The 21,029-nt window shown below is 43.2% G+C and overlaps 2 protein-coding genes across 2 annotated transcripts in view; one reads left to right on the top strand and one right to left on the bottom strand.

Annotated features, from left to right (window-relative positions):
* Nucleotides 1-200: 200 nt before the first annotated feature.
* On the top strand, nucleotides 201-2,500 carry LOC144512557 (uncharacterized). The gene is made up of 2 exons (XM_078243330.1): nucleotides 201-353; nucleotides 729-2,500. The coding sequence occupies exons 1-2, from the start codon at nucleotides 302-304 to the stop codon at nucleotides 1,088-1,090; spliced, it is 414 nt and encodes a 137-aa protein (XP_078099456.1). The 5' UTR covers nucleotides 201-301; the 3' UTR covers nucleotides 1,091-2,500.
* Nucleotides 2,501-7,636: 5,136 nt separating this feature from the next.
* cdon (cell adhesion associated, oncogene regulated) overlaps nucleotides 7,637-21,029 on the bottom strand; it is a 44,123-nt gene continuing 30,730 nt past the window's right edge. Inside the window, exons 11-19 of the mRNA XM_078245895.1 lie at nucleotides 20,275-20,478; nucleotides 18,760-18,941; nucleotides 17,102-17,207; nucleotides 14,956-15,078; nucleotides 14,505-14,696; nucleotides 12,575-12,870; nucleotides 11,850-11,929; nucleotides 10,657-10,919; nucleotides 7,637-8,366 (exon numbers count right to left, since the gene is read on the bottom strand). Of these exons, the coding sequence (XP_078102021.1) occupies nucleotides 8,212-8,366; nucleotides 10,657-10,919; nucleotides 11,850-11,929; nucleotides 12,575-12,870; nucleotides 14,505-14,696; nucleotides 14,956-15,078; nucleotides 17,102-17,207; nucleotides 18,760-18,941; nucleotides 20,275-20,478 (1,601 nt within the window). The 3' untranslated portion in view covers nucleotides 7,637-8,211. The remainder of the gene's footprint in view (nucleotides 8,367-10,656; nucleotides 10,920-11,849; nucleotides 11,930-12,574; nucleotides 12,871-14,504; nucleotides 14,697-14,955; nucleotides 15,079-17,101; nucleotides 17,208-18,759; nucleotides 18,942-20,274; nucleotides 20,479-21,029) is intronic.

Raw genomic sequence — 21,029 nt, 5'->3', positions numbered from 1 at the left:
CATCCTGACACCCTACACCTTTCACGCTCAAGTCTAGCCTTTAGCCCGGTCATGAGTGGAAGAGCTGGAGAGACAGGTGAAATGAAGCGACGCTGGGGAGGTGGACGCAACGATGAATAATTAAAAGTGTATCCGGTGTAGTTTGAATCCTCCCCGTCCGTCCTTCAGCCTGGCTCAGTCACTCTCAGCGTGTACAGCAGTGTGGACTGGAGAGGTAGACACCTCTGTGATAGGCTTTATAATAGCCCCTCTGACTTGACATTTCCAGTTGAAGTTTCGTGCCACCACAGGGAGTCTGAGGATGAGTCCTTACATCTGCTTGCTCGTCTGCTGGCTGGCTCTTCCTCTACAAGGTAAAAGACCAATTGTACTTTAGCTTCCTTTAAACAACAAAGATGTGGGGTTGGAGACAAGTTGAGGCGAGTAGAGTTTCTCTTTATCACAAACTGCTGCCATTATTATGTCGAATTGCTAAGCGCAGCCAGAGGGAGGGTCATAAAGTTTGATCCAGTGGGTTTAATTATGTGTTGCTCATCCTCAAGAGCTGATTCAGTCCATTCCCCGAACCAACTGTGAGGTCTTGTAAAAAGTTCTCTGAAGACACTCACTAATAAACATCTGTCAATGCTGAGCTTGTTGGGGCTGTTTTTGTCGATGTGTGGGAAACAGCAATAGTTTTTGTTTCCATACAGTATTAGGGAAGTGACTCCGGGCGTCTTGTGTTACAGCTCTGGAGATACTTGACCCCGAGGAGGTGGAGTACATTCGCTCCCACGCTACAGCGACAGCGGGTGGCTCAGTCACCTTGGACTGTGGTTCCACCGTGCCCACTATCTTCATCTGGGGTTTCACCAAACCGGGAACTGATAGTAACGTAGCGGTGGCCTACAACTACGGCCAAGGACCGAAGCTCCAGGCTCAGTCCAGCAGCCTGGGCCGCATGCGGGTGCCCGCCAACACCTCTGCTCTAGTCATAGAGGAGCTCCAGAGGGACGCAGAGGGCATGTACACCTGCCAGGCGCTGTACGACACGGACGAAGGCACCAGGATAACTTTCTACTTCACCCGACTGGATGTGGAGGAGGACTGATGATGACTCTCTGGTGTATTTTGTTTACATCAGTCTCATCCCTTTCGAGTGTGCTGTGTTAACTAGGGTTGGGCATTGTTTGTATTTTAACAATTCTGATTCCAATTCCGAGTCTTCCTTTCGATTCCGGTTCTTATCGATTCTCGATTGCGATTCTTTGAGGGGTGGAGATGAAACGGGTCACATGCTTATTTCACAAATAAGAGCAAAGTTGTATTTTGATTCAATGGTGGGTTGCACCGGGCTTTTTCAACGTAAAATAAAGCCACACTAGAGCTCCGCTTACTGTGTGCTCCATGGCAGCAACACAACAAGCGCCTGGCCGCTACGGAAACCAAAACTTGCGCATGTTAAATTTGGAACCGATGATTGAATCCAAACGATTCCAATAAAGAAACGATTCCGATGGAATCGTAATTTTTGGAAGAATTCCAAGTAGGAATCGGTTTTCGATGCCCAATCCTAATGTTAAATGTGTACTTTTAAAATATATGAACACCGTATGCATCTTCAAATAATCTGCTTAAAAGAGTCAAATTCCTAAAAACATATTCTCAAACTTACCTTTAATGGTACCGAGCCATGCATCGTTTTTTGGCCAGGATTTGACATATCCGTCTGACATGTTTTGCCCTCACCACAATACAATGAAGGTGAAGGGAATTTCACCAATGAAAATGTACATTTAAATGGAAACTACACAAAAATCTACACATTTTATGAATACATCTACAGTTCATTCACCCTGGGAAGTACTGCTCAACTCAAACTGTTGTCTTGTATGACTCTGAAGGAAGCTTTTTCAAGCCAAGACTAAAAGTCTGTGTTTGCCGTGGAGTTTGAAAGATGGTGGTGTTTTTGAGTTACATTATGGGAAAACGTAGGATCTAGCACTTTTGTAGCTTGACCTATACAAGGTACTACAGGCCAGGATACCTCAGCCTGTATTGATTATGACCATTCATTCCCCATGTAATCTGCTTCTTGTGAGTAGCCCGACTTTATTGGGTGTCTAACACAAAATACTTGGAGTATCGCTTTTCTGGAAAGACACTTTGCAGGTCATTTTGTAAGCATCACAATTAAAATTCCAAGCACCGCCATTGTATTAGGACAAAGGCAGACATCTCAGGAACAGACAACTCAAAACCTGGGCAAATAAACCCCAAAACTACTAAATACAACAAAAGTTAAGTGAGAAAATGTGTTTTTCTTTATCATTTGGGTGAACAGACTTTTTAGCACCAGTCTGGACTGTAACACACACTGAGACACTGATCAGTGGAAGACTGTGCTATTGTCTCCTGCAGTCTTGGTAGCCGTATAAAGTGACACCATGTAGACCTTAAGGTTGTGGTTTCCATTTCAAATACTTAGCCAGTCTTGTGTTGTGTTAATTATTAAAACCATCTGGATAGCAGGTTCATTAGACAAGACTATTTTGTTTTTCTTCGAAATAGTAAATCACAGTTTCTGCTTTGTTCTAATAACAGCCCTGCTGCGTTGTTTCTTTAAGTGCATCAGACTGTGCTCAGTTACTACTTTCAACAGAGTGAGCGGCTGTGGCACATCCAGAGCACACTGACACACACTTCTTTTTAAAAAAAACACACTTCGCTCGAAGCTGCAAACTCTCCTTCCTGAATCATTTCTCGGGAGCATTTTAGCTTCTTTGAACTGTCAGATGCCTTGACAGAAATCCTCACACAAGACAAATATTCTCGTAGATAATTCATCCGAATAAAACTAACATTTACTCATCTGTGCACAGAGTGGTTGGGGAATAAAAAAAATAAAGAAATGAGGCCGATTTATTTCTCAGCAAGTGTGGCTCTCAGGATTTCTCCTGACTCATGTGAATACCATCAATTTCATTCGGGGAAGGTAAGCTCATGTCTTGTCTTCAATAGGCTCATTATTGATCCAGATCAGTATGATCACAGTGGAATCATTAAGTGTGTTGACTGGGAGATAATGGGGCAGTTAAATCAGTAATTCCCCAGTTTGGGATTAATGAAGTCCATCCATTTACCTAAACCATGTGTCAAACTCAAGGCCCGCGGGCCAAAGGCAGCCCTTCACTTTGTGTCACATTTCACTAGAGCGGAACCCAGAAGCAGACCAGGACAAGGTGAGTTGAATAAAGGTGAGTATTTATTAAGAGACTTAAATGTGGAAGCAGGAGAATCCAGGTGACGGAGCAGAGAGTGGAGGCGAGTAGGTGGAGAGTGAGCAGATCCAGTGTTGTTTCTGAAGTAACAGATGACCAGGCAGAGGTGGAGTTAATATCCCGGGAGAGTAACTGCAGACAGAGGAAACGAAGGCAAGTTCACAACGAGCAAAAATAACAGAACAGCAAAACTAACTATTGGTAAACTGAGGCTGATACGCAGGCACAACATACTGTTCATGGCTAACGATCCGGCAGGGAATGGATGTCAGGTCAGAGCTTAAGAAGTGGAGAGGTGATGATCAGGACCAGGTGTGCAGGTAGCTGATGAGATGCAGGTGTGGGAAGTTGAGAGATCTCCCGCCTTGCTTCGTCGCCAGGCAACCAAACAGGGTGCGTTCAGGAAACTCAGGAAAACAGACTCCAGGACAGAATACAGGCAACTCAGGCAGAAAACAGACTCAGACAGCGGGATTCATGACACTTTGATTCGGCCCGCCTATCAATTCAGGTTCACAATCAATTTTGGCCCGTCTAGTTGTGCGCCAAACCAAAAAGACGGGGAACTGTTTTCAAACTGTAATTACGCGACACTCAAAACAGAATTTGGCAGATTTGCAGACTTTGAGGCTCAGAAATTCCCACAGAACCAATGCGATTCAATATTCAGGCCTGTGATTATATTTGAAAAATGTAATCAGAATGATTGATTGATGATTGATTTGCTTGATTTGCTAAATTGTATGATGGCCAAGGAACTCTTTTAGGGCTTTAAGTCGACAAAACTGTAAGTGAGGAGACTATATGAGACATGTAATAATACCGTCAAGGATATTTGACTTTTTCAATTAAATAAAAGCATGTCAATAAACTCTACATGCCTGGCCCTTGATGGGAGTCCCATTTTCCAGTGTGGCCCTTAGTGACATTGAGTTGGACACCCCTGATCTAAACGGATGTCGCTGGGCTAAAGATGAGACGGCGTTTCCTTGATTATATCTAACAGGTGCAGTCTACAAATGGGCACAGTGTGGAGTGTGGCATCTTCATGTATCATGTAAGACTTGAGCCTGATTAATTGATAGCGAATATCCTTCAGGGAACACATAGATTATTAGTCTTCTGGTGCATATGAGCTCATCATTTGCAGGGACCCACTGGAATGCCGCTGGAGTTCATCCAACCACAACATGCTTCACTCGTGGTTTGTGACATCTCAAGGATAAAAAAACGCCCGGGGCTGAATCAAGCGACTTAACAACACACTGCCTGATTCATAAGAATTACATTCATTCAGGGTGTGCTGGAGAGGGGAGAGAGAGGAAGAATGGTGGGCGGAGGGGAGAGGGACTGGCGTTAACAGGTCGGCTCTGCAGCAAGGGGCAGAAATTCCAGGGCAGACAATGAGTTTTCTTGTTCCCATGGGCTCCTTAATGAAGGGGTGTAGCTGCGTGGGTAGAGGGTGCAGGCCAGGGCTGAGGGAGAGTGCCGACTGATAGACGTGGGAGATGGAGAAGCAGCTCATTTAGAGACAACCCTGCCCTTATCTTCTCCCCATCAGCCCAGTCTGCATCTGTCAGCATCCCCTCTCCCTCCCCGGACCATTGCTCTTTTCTTTTCCAGCTTCATTTCTTACCCATTGTTTTGTTCCTTTTTCTTTCTGTTGCCAGCAAGGGAATCATAATGGACACTCACATACTAGCTATACTGTGTGGAAGGAAAGCAAAAGATGACAGGAAACTTAATCAGACTGTGCAAGGAATGGCCAGTTCTTCCCATTGTTCTGTGCTGTAACTGTCACTTTTACTTTTGGATTCTCAGTGTACACTCTGAAATTTAGCAGGCTATTCCTGGAAAAAGAACTGAGTTTAAGTCAAGTCAACTGAACGAATGCCGCCAGCCTCCGTCGAGACTAAAAATAACAGCCGGAAGAGGCTATGCCACGCCTCAGCAGCAGGCGAGTAAACCCGGGTGCCAGGAATATCCCGTGTAGCATGAGGGGGAGGAGAGATGCCAGGCGAGCCGGGGCCTGAGGACTTGCAGCCGGCGCTGGCACAAACACAGGCAGACAGGCACCAGGCATGGAAAGCCTGCACCCCAGTCATCCTCCGTGAAGCAGGGCCAGCCCTGTCATCTGCCTGCTGCAATCCTATCAACTCCAATCAGTCAGCACACCATGGAGATTATTTAAAACCCAATGGAGGGCTTAAGCCTTCAGAAAATGGGTTTGGCTAATGCAGGCTGAAACCTGAGAAGAGTATATTCCAACTTGTTTTATGAATGAGTTATCTGCAGTATTTTCACACATTAGGAGCACACACAGCAACTTCTGATGACAATTCCTCATCTCAACCCACCCTCCGTCTGTTTATAATGTACCGCTGCCGAGATAATAAAGCAACACCAGACAACTTTGCATGTTAGCAGCTCCAATTGGCATTCAACATTCAGTTCCCAGAAATTATGCAATGTAATGTCAATAATATGGGACAGATGGCCATTTTTCCAATTTCCAAATATGGTCCAATGGTACCCAGCCATGCAGATAGGCTTTGTTTCATATGTTAAAGTTTGGGGTTTGTAAAATAACACGTTTCAACCTGTACCATATTTCCCCATGCATTGGTGTCTAAGTGACTAGTGTGTTTTAAATGTGTAAAATTGGTCCTGTATTGAGCGAGAACGCTGTAACTGGCAGCAACAAACCGGAATGCAATGTAATCATATAGGGCAAATGCGCATCATCAATTTCCGTCCACTAAAAAGTTCTGTTTTTGCCGCTGACAGGCTCAGATTATTATTCTAAGTGTCTGACAACATTATGGAAAGGATCCCTACAGAGATAGAGCTTTTTTTTTTTTAAAGAGTAAGATCCTTTTTGTTTAACCACAAACTACCAAAACGCCATCACCAAACCCACCAGACTCCATGTAAATAATCAGCACTTTTAGCGTGTATAGAGCCTGCGTATTTCCACATGTAAATGGGTGAATTAAGGGTTAATTTCAACCCAAACAGAGTGGTGATTGTTGGAACAGTGGAAAGAAATACGGCTTTTTGTTATAGTTTTATTGTGTTTTTATCGACTTTGAATTAAGTGTGTTTTACGATAATAAAATTGTTGTTTATTTAAATAGAGTCTGGTGGCTTTAGCGATAGCTATTCATGTTAAACAAAAATGATCTTACTCTTTAACAAAAAGGTCTATCTCTGTAGGGATCATTTCCATAATGTTGTCAGACACTTAGAATAATAATCTGAGCCTGTCAGTGGCAAAACAAACACTTTTAGTGGATGGAAATCGAAGATGCGCAATTGCCCAATAACTTACATTGCAGCTTGTTTCACCGTTGTCGACTGCAGCGATCTTGCTTAATACTGGACCGATTTCAAAAATGGTTGTTCCCATCAGTCTACACAAAATACAAAGGGAAAATAGTGTCCAGGTTGAAATAAAAACAAAGTTACCCTTTAAAGGATGCAGGTGCATGACGTTACTTCTGTTGACGTTCCAAGTAAATACCAAACAAAACAGAGCAAGCTCGCCCCTCCCCCCATGTTTCTGTAACTGTCATGACTAACTGACAGTAACCCCCATCCCTTCCCGCAACCATCTTGTCGGTGATTGGCTGGAGTGGTTTGTTGTATTTTGGTGCACAGCCTGTGCCCCTAGTGTTTGTTTGACATTTACGACCCTTGTGTTGTCTCCCGAGACTGGGCTTTTTCACAGTGTATTCAGGGGGCAGGCAGTTAGCGGATCAAGGAGAGATGCCTACGATTTGAGACAAAAATGAAATTGAGCTAAGACCATGCAGGAACTCATAGTGCACCTTTAAGTAAAAAAACGTGTTTTTCTGATTTGGGTGAACTGACCCTTTAACAACAAGACAAGAATGCCACATGGATGAGAGAGGATACCGTTTTCTCTGGATGGAGCATTTGCTGCAATTTATGTTAACTTTAACTCCTTCCTGTGGCTGGAGATTTGTACCTGACCTCAGATAAACCTCACCTGTGGGATTTTACAAATGAGAAAGGGTGGGGAAGTATTCTGTCACTAGCAGCAGAGCAGTTTTAACATGCGACTACTCCACTTCTCTAACAGATTGGGAGCAGTAGGTCAACACTGCTCTCAAAGCAACAGTGCATTTTGCGTAAAGTGATGAGCTATCAAGTATTCACTGAAGCAAAGAACAGCCGCCTTAATGTGAACAGAGAAGGGAGTGTTCACCCCGTTCAGGGGTCACTGCAGTGGAACAGCCCATCACAGAGCCACATCAAAGGCCTGCCAGAAATATGGATGGGTTTGGACCCGGGCCGCGAAATCCACTATGGTAATCATTCATTGGCCGCTACACATGAAGGAGGGGAGGAAAGACATTGAAAATAGCTTGTTGTTTTACTCATCCATATCTTCTCTTTATATTATTACAAAACTTTACACAGACCATTGCTAATCTCCACACTTTAGAGTGGAACACAGAGGGACAAAACAACAAAAAATAAAAAGTATTTCTCATCCAAAAAGGCATAAATAATATAAAAGACAAACTTTTTTTTTTTTAACTTTAAAACAGATACATTCATATGAAATAATATTTCACTACTACAAAAAATAAATAAGTCATCTCAAGAGTTTTTGATCTTTTACGAGAGTCCTCCCTCCAGTGGGATATACTGTAGTTTCTGTCTTTGAGCAAGGTTTCCTTTGCCCCTTTGCGTTTCTCGCCATCTGGCTTCGCTCTCAGTCGCTCTTTTTCACACTTTGTTCATCTCAGCTCAGTCCGTCCAACGTTTTGTGTCCTTTGTCACCGTAGTGTCACATGCAGTGTCTCTGACTATCCCATTGCCGGTCCTCTTCCTCTGTGATTTCTCTCCACCACTGTCTCTCTGCCTGGTTCCTCTAAAGCCTCCACGCTGCACGGGGAGTGTGTTTGTGTGTGGGCTGTGTTCAGACCTCCTGCGGGCTGGGCTGGATCAGCTCGCCTGCCAGGCTGCTGCTGGAGATCCACCCAGGCTTTTCGTCACAGTCCAAGTCTGGCAGGCCGAGACTCTCCCAGCACACCACAGGCCCCTCCGTGTCCACGCACTCCATCTCCTCCTCAGCTACACACAGAGAGAGAGGGAGAGAGAGAGAGAGAGAGCGAGAGTCTTTGGTTTATACTTTATATTGAGAGGAACAAGACAGGATTGTGGAGAGGCCCACAGAGTAATTTTTGGTGATGCTGCGTAGTTTGTCTGCGTACAACATGAGGATTGGTAAAGATATAAAGACTAACTAGGAAGGCATGAAGAAGAGCAACTGTCGACAGTTCAATTTCACAACAGTGTTGAACCACAAAGGTCTGAAAGTTTCACTTTCCTGGGAATGTTTCTTTTTGTTTTTTAGCTCAATTGTTGCTAACAATAGTTTAACATTTTGGGAAATATGCTTATTCGCTTTCTCGCAAAGACTTAGATGAAAAGATTGAAACCACACTGCCCGTTAAAAATGAAGCTATAGCCAGGAGCAGGTTAGCTTAGCGCAGAGGCTGGAAACAGGAGGAAAACAGCGGGCCGAGCTCTGTTTAAAGATTAAAGCCTTTCAATTTTCACAAAATCTCATCTTATATCGCTTTGTTTAATATGTAGTAGAAGTAGAAAATAGCACATTGAAGTTTTCAGGCCGTTCTTTTTTTTTTTTTTGGGCCGGTGACGACAAGACTTTAGTGAGGTTGCGTAAGACTTTTTCCCAGTCTTTATGCTAAGCTAAGCTAACCTAAGCTAAGCCTGCTGGCTGTAGCCTTGTATTTACCAGACAGAAATGAGAATGGTATCAATCTTCTCACCTGACTCTCTGCAAGACAGCAAATAAACAAGCACTCCCAAAATATCAAGATATTCCTGTTAACTGATTCTGGCTAAGTTTAAAATTACAACGAGCTATGTGGTTAAATAATAGGACATTCATATTAGTTACTGTAGAAGCCAATCTGATTGTGTTTTTGTTATTGTGTGTTATTCCTACATTGTCATGAAATACTTCACTTGTCACGAGCCATCATTAACAGATGCTATACAATCCAACAACTCGTAGGGCCCTATCTTGCACCCGGCGCTGCACAGCGCAAAGCCCGACGCAAGTGTCTTTGATAGTTTCAGACCGACGCAGTTGTCAATTTCCCGTCCAGCACCTGCGCCAATATGTGGGCCCATGGGCGTGCTGGTCTTACAGTGATGTGTGTTCAGGTGAATTCTTGGCGTATTGCTATCTTAAGACAGCGGAAAGTGATCGCGCCATTGACCAACAAAAACCTGGTCTGAAGTCAATAGCGCAGCATTTCATTGTTATTCTAACAGCAAATTAGTAAAATGTGCCTAGGCTCGTGCACAGCGCGCACACTACGTTTGTTACACACAAAAGATAACAAATACAAATATTACGGTACAAATCCGCCATCATAATAGCAATACACCAAGGTACAAACGCGCCTGGCTTTTTAAGGGAATGGGAGATGACACTCTGATTGGTTTATTGCATGTTACGCCCAAAACACACCTATGAATTAATGAAGACACTAAGTACAACCCTTTTGAACCATGCGCCCGGCGCACGGACCCTTTTTTCTGCCGTCAAAGGAGCAAAAGTGGATTCGTACACGCCCTAAATGCACCTACACCATGTGCTTCACGCCGTGCGCTTAGATCATTAAAATAGGTTCTTGCAATGACTGCAATAAGAAACAACAAAACAGTTTTCTATTATAAAAGTATATAGTATCACTGTTAACAATAAGGATAAAAGGATGTTATGGTGACATATGTAGGGCTGCACGATATGAGGAAAATATGCGATAACATTGTTGAATACTCGCGATATTACTTGCGATAAATTAACAGATATTACATGTAAAGTGTAGGCTACTCAGTTCTGCCTTTCTGCTGCTTTCAGTATTCCGATTTATGATAAAAAAAGACGATATATTGTGCAGCCCTAACTGTATGTAATGCTGAAGAGGATATGGCCAAAAGTTGATCTAGTTTTTGTATGTTTCATTTCATTTCCCCAAACTTTTTACAGTCCCGTACCCCTTCAATCGTTCAACCTCCAGCTACGTACCCCCAAACTCTTTTTTTACTTCTCATACCCCCCATGTCACTATGCATACCCCTGGACGAACACGTACTCCAGCTTGGGAAACAATGTTGGATTCTTAGAGCCTCAGGCTTCAACTAAATGCATAGCACCAAAAAGGCAGTGAGGAGTTGCAGTTCTCTGTGTCTGTCTCTGCAGTGAGAAAACACGAGAAAATGAAGAAAAAGGAAAAAAAAGGTCGGAGGAGGAAAAAAGACAAAATACTTGGAAAGATGTCGTGGGCATTGGGTGGGTAAAAAAAAAAAAAAAAAAGTGCCTCACCAGTGTTATCTGCTGGACAGTTGTCATTGTTCCCGACCAGACAGCAGGAATGCTGTGAGGGCGAGGACTCTCTGTGCTCGTCTGGCTGGCCCCCTGCGTCGGCCCCCGGGTCCCCAGAGAGCAGATGGCTGTCGGGGCCGTGGCACTGCGAGGAAACCTGGCCCAGAGGCACCATCTCCAGACCGTCCTGCTGGCACGGCGCCACGCGATGCATTACAGGCAGAGTGCCGCTGGAGAAAGTGCCATTGGTCTTGTTGTAACATCTGCTCCGAGACAGAGAGAGATGGAAAGAAAGACGGGACAGTCGTTTATAAAGCTTCTTCTGCTGAACATACCGCTCTGGTTCTTCCTCTCTGCAGATATGTGTGGCTTTTTTCCGCCAGACACAGAAAACCCCTTGTGTTACTGTCATAGCCCTGCCAGTGGACAAAGCAATGACAGCTCTCTAACACAACCTGGAGCACTCTCCACACAGCTTTTCAACAGTTGGACCGGAGATTAAAAGGTCCGGTCTCACTGCCTCTGAAGAACTGGGACACGTTGTGGTTTTGCTCTCCGCTGAAGTTCCCAAACGCAGACCGTTGCATGCAGCCAGCTTCACCATGTTTCCCTGCTGTCGGCACATGATTGGATTGTGACCACACCCCCTCTTTTCCCAGCAGCCGGAGGTAAATAAACACAGGGCTCATTAAGTCTGCTGGCTGGGTGCACACAGGGTAAACTGTGATGCTTGGGACCCTTAAGTACATAAACAGGACTAGCAGGAGGGTGTGTGTGTGTGTGTGTGTGTGTGTGTGTGTGTGCGTGTGTGTGTGTGTGTGTGTGTGTGTGTGTGCGTGTGTGCGTGTGTGTGTGTATGTATTTCCTTCCAATATATATATAAATATATATTATTTTTTGTTGTGCTCTTGTAACAAACATTATGCACCAGAGTTCCTTCAAGTAAGTAAAGCAATGATACATTTCACCATAGAGTGTCTCTGGGTTGTGGGTTCACAAGTTTTAACAGATCATGGTTTTTCAGTTTCTTTTCTGATTAATAAACAATAGGATCAATAAATTCCTGGATTTCTTAAAAAAAAAAAATAAATAAAAAAAAAAACTGAAACAATGTGTCCCAGATGTCCACAACAAAGTTAAAGACACCCATGAATGCAATGCTGAAGTAGATCAAAACGGGCGTCTTCTCTTACCTGTTGTTGTTGCAGAGGTTCTGACAGCTCATGCAGTCAGACGACTCTGTTTGGGGAAGAGCTGTGTACATGCCTCCGCCCTGACAAGAGAACACACACACACACACACACACACACACACACACACACACACACACACACACACACACACACACACACACACACACACACACACACACACACACACACACACTACAATTAGCCAAACCTAACTGCATATAATGGTAAAATACCACACTTGGTCTTTAATACTTGGATATGAATAATGGGATTGTGGCTAGAAGGGATACAGCTACGGCAGGAAGTTATGCAAAATCTAGGCTAATTTAACAATATCATTTTAATACTTTCACCTAGGAAACAAGTGTTCCTTCCTCAGGAGTGTTTAAAACCAAACCACCATCTTTTTCCTAAACTTAACTAGTCGTTTTGGTGCCTAAACATAACTGTCGTCGCCGTAGCTGCCTCCCTTCTAGCCTTAAGATAAGATAAGGTAAACTATATTGTCCCGTGAGAAATCTGTCTTGGGCAAGAAGCGCTGACAACAGCTGCATACAAACACATTATTTGTCAATCATACAGTTTGTCACAGACAATATATAACGAGACAACAATGTACTTTAGGACAAGAAAAATAAATAGAGATCATCCCCTAGTTGAGAGGATATTGCCCGGGCCTTGATAACCAAATATTGGGTCCAGTCTTTAGGTTTTGGAGTACTCACGTTATGGTGGTGGTGGGGGTGCGGGTGCTCGCAGTCCCGCGTGCTGTGGGGCAGGGTGCCATCGTGGCCGTGTGGGTGGCCGGGTGAGAACAGGCTGCCGGAGCCGTTGAGCAGCGTCAAGCCGTTGGGGAGTTTGTGGTGGAGGTGATGACAGCCTTGGGATAACATGGGCCCGCTGTGGCCGTACCCCCCGTGGACGCCCCCGTTGATGCGGCTGGTGCCAGACAGAGTGGTGTACTCCAGGACATGGCCATTCATCTCCGCTGGCTGGTACAGGTACCCGGGAGGGTCATACTCTACATCACAACAGGTAAAAAAAATCATTAGGTATTGAGCCGGATTATTCTTTAGTACGCACTGAAATCTGATCATAGGCCAGGATGCATTAACAAGGTGAAACTACTAATTTGGCCAGTGCAGTCCTCAGATAATTATTACGGGTGTAAATCACAAGTTTTATCATGAAACGATATTATATTGATTCTTTGGACAACGATACGATATTTACTGATATAACAAAGTCTGCCACGATACCATTTCTATTCGATTTGATTCAGGGGCCTGAGACGATACATAAGCCCCTTTAATCAGTTACATTTATATACTGTATGATTAGTCAATTTCATTACTGAGATCTTCCAGGCATTTAAAGTAAAATTACAAACTACTCTTTTGACTAAAAAGAATAAATATAAAGTGGGAATTTCAAAATAAAGATATATATATATACATACATACATACATACATACATACATACATACAATTATTAGGGGGGGTAACGATATATCGATCTGGATCGATATACTGTATCTATATTACATACATTTTTATTTGATCTTTATCAGATAACTACAGCATATATCATAATTTCGCACATTTGAGACATTTCTTTACGTTGGCCATGTTATTATGAAGCTGTTTGTGTTAAAACAACATTAAACACTGCACTTTGAGAAGTTGGGCTTATTTTGAACAATGAGAGACAGAATTTATACAAAACTGTGTTTATATTTGTCAAAAGAAGTTGATGAGAAAAAAGAAATGAGAATTGTTTTGGCATCAGAAGTGAACTGCGGTAACATATTGCCACCAGTATTTAAAAAAAAAAATTATATATATATATATATATATATATATATATATATATATATATATATATATATATATAATGATCAGCTTGATTGTTCAATTCTCTCTGATGTTTATGAACTGCAGTGAGTTTTTACACAGAGCGTAAGCACCTTTGACTCAATCTTACTTTCCCCCCCAAAATCTTTAAGCTACAGAACCCCAACTATTAACAGAGCCAAAAGGTCTGGTAAAGAGTCCATCCAAAAATGGCAAAAGCCTTTGCAAGCGCTGTGGGAGCCATATATGTACTATGAACACTTGGAATATGCCACACATGCTGTCTTGGGGCCAACTATCTTTAAATATGAGACACTTAAGTTGGAGTTAACTCTCAGTATGCATGCTGGTGCTGCAAACTCATTTGAAAGTGAAGGAAAGTAAAACTTAGGGCTGCGACTAACGACTGTTTTCATAGTGGATGAGTCTGTCGATTCCTTTTTTTGGTTAATGGATTAGTTGTTTGCGTTCTAAAATGTCAGAACATGGTGAGAAATGTGGATCAGTTTTCCCAAAAGCCCAAGAGGACGTCCTCAAATGTCTTGTTTTGTCCCCAACTCAAAAGATATTCAGTTTACTGTCACAGAGGAGAGAAGAAACTAGAACATAGTCACATTAAACAAGCTGCAATCAGAGAAGTTTTTTTTTCTTTCATAAAAAAATAACTAAGTCTTTGCAGCTCTAGTGAAACTTGGAGTGAACACAACAGGCGCTGTATGATAGATGGTTTTTAAAATGCCACAGTGTGGGCAGAATCTATACCGGTTTTATGCTTAAGGTTTAGTTTGTGTAGAAACTCACTGTGCATATTGTTCTGCTGGCGATTCCTCCACAGACACATGGCAATAAAAGCCAGCAGAATGAGCACCATCACTCCCAAAACACAGCCCACAATCAGGTACAGCAGTCCTCCAGGTGGGCTGGGTGGCTCCTGCGGGTGGGGGTAGGGTGGGGTGATGGGGTGCTGGCTGGGCGACCCTGGGGACTGACGTGCTGCAGCAGGGAGAAGGGAAGAGGGGGGGGGCATGAGGAACAGCTTTTTACCCGCAAGCAACCAAGAAAAATAACACAGTACCAAACCACAGAATGCAAACCATTGTTGTCAGCCTCATAAAACTCAGTAGGTTTATGTTGTGTAATTATGGCGATCATACCCGTCATTAAAGTGGCGGCCTTGGCAGAAACATGACTGGACTTTTCACAAAGTGGAGGTTTGGTTGGAGCATGAGTCATGACGTTTATTTGCTCTTACCTTTGGTCTCGCAGATCATGACGTTGCTGTATTCACTCTCTCCCCCGTCGTTGAAGCACTGCATCTTGATATCGTAGGAGGTCTCAGGCTGGAGGTGTCCAATCATGTGCCAGTGTTTTACACCTGAGAGGGCGCGAGAGAGAGGGAGGCGGGGTGGGGGGTGGGGGCGACAAAGGTTAGAAATCACTTCCTCTATGGACCCGTGTTGACTCACACTGCTCTAAATCCTGTGTAAACTCACTATTTCTCCACCTTCTCTTCATGCCTCACACTTCGGGTCATGCTCTTTCATGCTCTCTTTCTCATTCACCCCCCTCTCCCTCTTTTTGCCCCCCACTTCTCTCTTACTCAGTCGGTCCCACGAGGGCTCATACAGTTGCTTTTAGATGAGCTCCATATATGGCAGCTTCATGTTTGTCCTGGCAAGCCTCCAGTATTCCCAACACACACACACACACACACACACACACACACACACACACACACACACACACACACACACACACACACACACACACACACACACACACACACACACACACACACACACACAAATGCACAAAGAAACAGCACTTTGTGCTCAATCACATATGTATTATAAAATATAGATTAAAATAAGACACATGAAGATTATCTGATGGGAAAGTGACTGCAGCAGGCGTATAGGGCAGGCTACTGAACCTCAGCACTTATTGAGGACCGGCTGAACTGTGACCGTAGGACCGAAATCAAACTGCTGGCTACCAAAACAATGACATTGTGTGGTTTGCCAGATTAGTTTTGTCTTCTTAAGGCAAAGCTCACGAACCAAAAAAGGGAGTAAATGTCAAGGAACGTGTTCATGTTCCTCAAAGTATGGTATCCAAAAAGGTTTTGTGTGGTACTGAAACTCAGGCATCACGTTGGCACTTATATTTTTAAAAGATGAAGCAAGAACCAATAAGGTGAAACACATCTGGACATCTTTCAAATGATTGTCAAGTCATATGTTTAAGTGCAACATTAAGACAATCCAGGTAAAAATAAGACTTTTTTTGAAATAGGGCGTGCCAGCTGGTTGGAAAGTTTGTAGATGTCTGGGTTACATAGCTAAATTAGATATCAAGTGAAAGCAGTTCATAACTACACCAGGGCTGCAACTGATGACTATTTTCTGAATGAATGGTTTAGTTGTTTGGTCTCTAAAATGTCAGAAAATGGTGAAATGTGTGGATCAGAGTTTCCCAAAGCCCAAGATGACGTCTTCAAATGTCTTGTGTTGTCCACAACTCACAGATATTCAGTTTAATGTCACAGAGGAGAGAAGAAACTACAACATATTCACATTTAACAAGCTGAAGTCAGCATTTAAGAATGTTATTTTCATATAAAATGACTCAGACCGATTAATTGATTATCAAAATAGTTGCCGATTCATTTCTAATCCATTATTCGTTGCAGTTCTAAACTACACATTGAAATACAGCTAATGTACTGTATGGCTTAAATGTGTTGAATTATGTGGACTGTAATGTTTAATGTACAGTATGTTTTTAAATGTGGACCCCAGGAAGAGGAGCTGTGGTTAAGGGCACAGCTAATGGGGATCCTATAATAAACTAAACTAAACAGTCATTGAATGTTTGTGGACCTTAAATCCCCAAAAAACAGTGCTTACTGGGTAAGAAGCAGCACACACAGACACACACACACACAGACACACAGACACACACAGACACACACACACGTTTTGGAGAAGGAAGACGTTGAGATGTTAAAGAGTTGGGCGGAGAGTGAGAGGCCGTCCCTCCTTCCCTTCCTGTACCAGGCTGCTCTGTTAGCATTCCAGCCAGCAACCTGAGCCCCTCTCTTCTGGCGGGGCTCATATTTCAGCTCTGGCAGCCATTTATTAAAAACAGATTTCAGAAAGCCCTGCTGCCCAGGGACAGCACTCTCTATAAATCTTTGCAGAAATGCCCCTCTCCACTACAGTCCCACTCTTGACACTGAGTATCCATTACCCTCCCGACTCCTAGTTAATCTGCAGAGCGTGAGCCGAACATCCCGACAGGACGGGGGCTGTCGACAAACAATCCACACCAGCTACACACCCAATCTGCAGTGGAAACACGGACACACAAACTTTCACATGTGCATTTCCACTCACCTTCGACCACGTCTCTTTTGTAGTCGCTGTCGTTGTCGCTGTCCGTGGGCCGGTAGTAAATGTAGAAGCCTTGGATCGGAGTGTTGTTGTTACTCGAGGGACTATACTAGAAGGAGATGGAAAAAAAGATTGCGTTGGACTAGCAATTATTACACAAAGAGAGGACATTTTCCGGCAATTAATGGCAGGGCTTGTTATCAGCAGACGTACAGGACTGCAAGCATGATTGTGATTGCACTTTGTGTCTAAAGTTCAGGAAATAATGAGACTGTCTGAGGTTAAGTAAATGTGGGGAACTATCTGCGGCCATCTGCAGCCCAAACTGTGGTGAGGAGGGGAAACGGCTTTTAAGAGAGTGGAATCAAAAACGTAGATGGTCAGGGCCTCTTAATCTCAGTTAGAGCAGAGCTCCAATCATCACAGGCGCTCAGTGAAAGGTCTGATTGGGTCTCTGCTGCCAAACAACTACCAGCAGCTCACACACAGGTGAGCCAGCTGGGAAAGACTATACATCGCCCGAGTTATTCTTTCACTGGCAAAAAGTTACTGTCATTTTGTATTTCTATGGTATGCTACTTTATTCTTATACTCCTAGGGCAGTGTTACATAAACATCCTATCTTAAATCCTAAATTGACATAGGAAGAAGTCAAAGATAGGATTTTCACAGTTTTGTATTAAAAAAGCAAATCCCAACGAACTTTAGAAATCCTATTTCATCTTACTCATCATGTCGTAGGTTAGGAAATCCTAAATACTCAATCCAACATCAACTTTTATGTCTGTAACCTAGCAACTGATGCTATACTTTGTCATCTCTCTTATCAGCATTTTAGTTTCTTTCTATTTTAATTGGAGTATGCATTGGAGAGTGCCCAGATTAAGCCCCTCTGAGGGTTTTTTGCATCCCTCCATCACATCGTTTATTGATTATGTGTATATTAATCTGTAGGATTTGTCTATGTGTAAACAAATAAACTAAACTATCTCGCCGACCCAAATAGCTTCATAACTGTTGTTTTTCTCATTGAAACATACATTGAAACTAGGGATGCTTATTTTGATTTTTTTTCCTCTGACTGATAGCTGTAAACATTACATGTCTACAAGTATTGGACTCAAGTCAGACTCCAAAAAATTATAGGAAAGGGGTAATTAAGCCTTCCATATTCAATTATAATAATATTGCATTGTAAGGACATCAATGAAGCCCATCAAGGCAAGGTACACGAGTCGTCAGGCAGGTTTTAAACAAGCCAAGAGTTTATCCAGATCATCTCTTCACCACCAACCACTTCATTCAGAGGTAAAACTGGAAGTGAGTGCACCCAAAACGTCCCTCAATAATCCCTCATTGCACAGGAAAACTGTGTGGGAGCAACTAGTTTGGTAGGTTTTTGCCTTCCTTTTTTTTTCTTCAAAGTAAGTTTGTATCAAATATGTCTGTTCCTGTTTCTTGCCCCATCTGACTCCTTATAACAATTTAATTCTCGATCTCGGAAATAAACTTCAATGAGTAAAATGTAATGTAGATATTACTGATAGGAATGATGACCCAAAACTATGAAAATAGTTGTAAAAAGTTAAATAAGAAAAAGGATGTCTAGACGTGTTCCTTCCAGCGGTCTAATGGATGCTGTATGTCAGTGGGGCACTCACAGTCCAGCGCAGCATGATCTGTGTGTCACTGATGGCGTCGGTGGATGAGATGTGAGGGCCGACCACGGGCCGGTCTGCGATGCGCGGGCTGGCCTGTGGCACCAGGTAGGGCTTGGAGGGAATGCTGTGAGGACTTTCGCCATACATGTTCATGGCTACGACACGGAACTTATTGGAGGAACCTGAGAAAGAAATGCAATGTTACACATGGGAAATGTTACAGATGTAAGGACAGAAATGTTACTTCTTATCCTGTGGAGTACATCATTACATTATACTCAGCTATGGTATGCTGTCTGTGTTTCTAATGATTCATTTTAGTAATACTTTGCCCATTTTAAACCAGCTCTGAGTCATCTTTGCGTGGGCAGTGTGTGTCCATGAATGACGTAAACACACTGCCCACACTGCCAGGACACAGAGCTGTTTTAAATGGGCAAAGTATCTCTTTAACTCAAGTAGAGAGCTGCTGAAGGTGTTTTTGCTCATGGCAGGAATAAATTAGTTTTGATTGTTCTTTAATAATTAAACACACAGAGTAGGTTCACATGCACACTAATATTCCACTATTATTCTGAAAATGACAATATTCTGAATTTGATAAAGGTCATGTAAACAGCATATTCCGTTTGGGAGTTCCAAATAAGGCCGTTTTCTCAATATAGCATTTTCCCCATTCAGAATATGCGTCTCAATCAGGGTTTTTACGGCAGTTTGCAACAGTCAACGTCCTCGTGCCTGTTTACGGTTTACAGTCAGCTCTGCGCGTCGCTATGGTTTCTGTATGCAAACCAATCAGCCGACAGTTTGCAGGGCTGTGGTAGAGATGCATGGCCAAAAGAAAAGAAGGAGAAACGCAGCTACTTTTAAACAGTATGAAAGACTTGGATATCAACAGATTTTTTGGGATATCCGCAAACATCGCATAGCCGACCTTTTCAAGCAGCTGGTTGAAGGAATGAAAGAGGGAGGCTGTGTTCACACGGTCCAACAAGTCCTCCACTGCTGGAAAAAGTTATGTTTTGCACGGCTGCATGTAAACGGGAATATTAGTGGAATATTCACTTTCATTAGCCATGCAAAGCTCTGGAAGAATATCGTCTTTTTCAGAATAAGGGCAAAAACCTGAATATTTTGTGCATGTAAACGTAGTCATTGTCGTATTTTGTTATATTATAGGTTTATACTATACTTTTTACAAATATTGTGATACGGTAATAACAAAGCTGCAAAAAACAATATTATCGTTGTGTCACAAAAACAATGATTGCATGCTTTTTACCACTGTGGGCCAATAGTTGTCTGGCCCCAATAACTAAACTAAAACAAATATCAGCTGGCTAGATGATGCAGCAGTGAAACAGGTCAAATTAGTCTGGATTAAGGTCAAAACAAAGGTAAGACAGATAAGCGAACTACTCATATAGCATCACATAATAACTTAAGATCAAGAAACCCTTTACTGGGCAGAGGAATCACGTCATGCTTCACTGGACTGTAGAGAAGGAAGCTCACCAGGCTCCAGATTACGGACTTCCACAGACAGCTTGAGAGGTGAGATATTATCCGCGGCCAGAATCCACTCTGCACTGCGCCCGCGTCTGTACTCCACGCGGAAAGCTGTGATCGGCGACCCGCCGTTGGCTCTCGGGATCCAGGTGACATACACCGAACTTTCAGTCGCCATGGAGATGGTGGGGCGATCGGGGGCCTCGGGCACTGGGGCAGAAACAAATAAGGAATAACCCTCTTGAGTGGTGCAAACTTTTGCGAATCCAATTCAACACACACACACACACACACACACACACACACACACACACACACAGAGAGAACTGGCAACCGTCAGCACTGCATCCCAACTCATGCAAGGATGGAACATGTTCACAGAGAAGGAAAAAAAATATATAAATAAAAAAATAAAGACGGCATGACGTGGAGGAATGTGTACTTACTGCCTGGGCTCTTAGCCACAAAGTTAGAGAGGGCAGGAGAGAGTACGAAAGAGAGAGAGAAATGAGGGTTAGTGAAAAGACCAATGTGAGTTTCAGCAAAGTAGGCCTGCTTGTAACGCGAGTTAACATACATGCACACACACACACACACACACACACACACACACACACACACACACACACAGATCTGACCTCTAAAGCATTGTGCATTTTCACAGCTTTCTGCTTACAGCATCTTTCATCCAAAGAGTCATTACAGGGTGCAAACTATCGTGTCACTGTTTCTACTCCGAGGCGCAGAGAAACAAAGCAGAC

Source organism: Sander vitreus, chromosome 3 (genome assembly GCF_031162955.1).
Source record: "Sander vitreus isolate 19-12246 chromosome 3, sanVit1, whole genome shotgun sequence".
NCBI classification, from domain to species: domain Eukaryota; kingdom Metazoa; phylum Chordata; class Actinopteri; order Perciformes; family Percidae; genus Sander; species Sander vitreus.
The sequence above is the reverse complement of the archived record's forward strand: the minus strand, read 5'-3'. Positions and strand labels throughout refer to the sequence as shown.

Excerpts from the sequence above, each read along its gene's own strand:
- LOC144512557 (XM_078243330.1), top strand. The coding sequence starts at position 302 with ATGAGTCCTTACATCTGCTTGCTCGTCTGCTGGCTGGCTCTTCCTCTA. Across the intron at positions 354-728 it reads GCTGGCTCTTCCTCTACAAG|CTCTGGAGATACTTGACCCC; the intron begins GTAAAAGACCAA and ends CTTGTGTTACAG.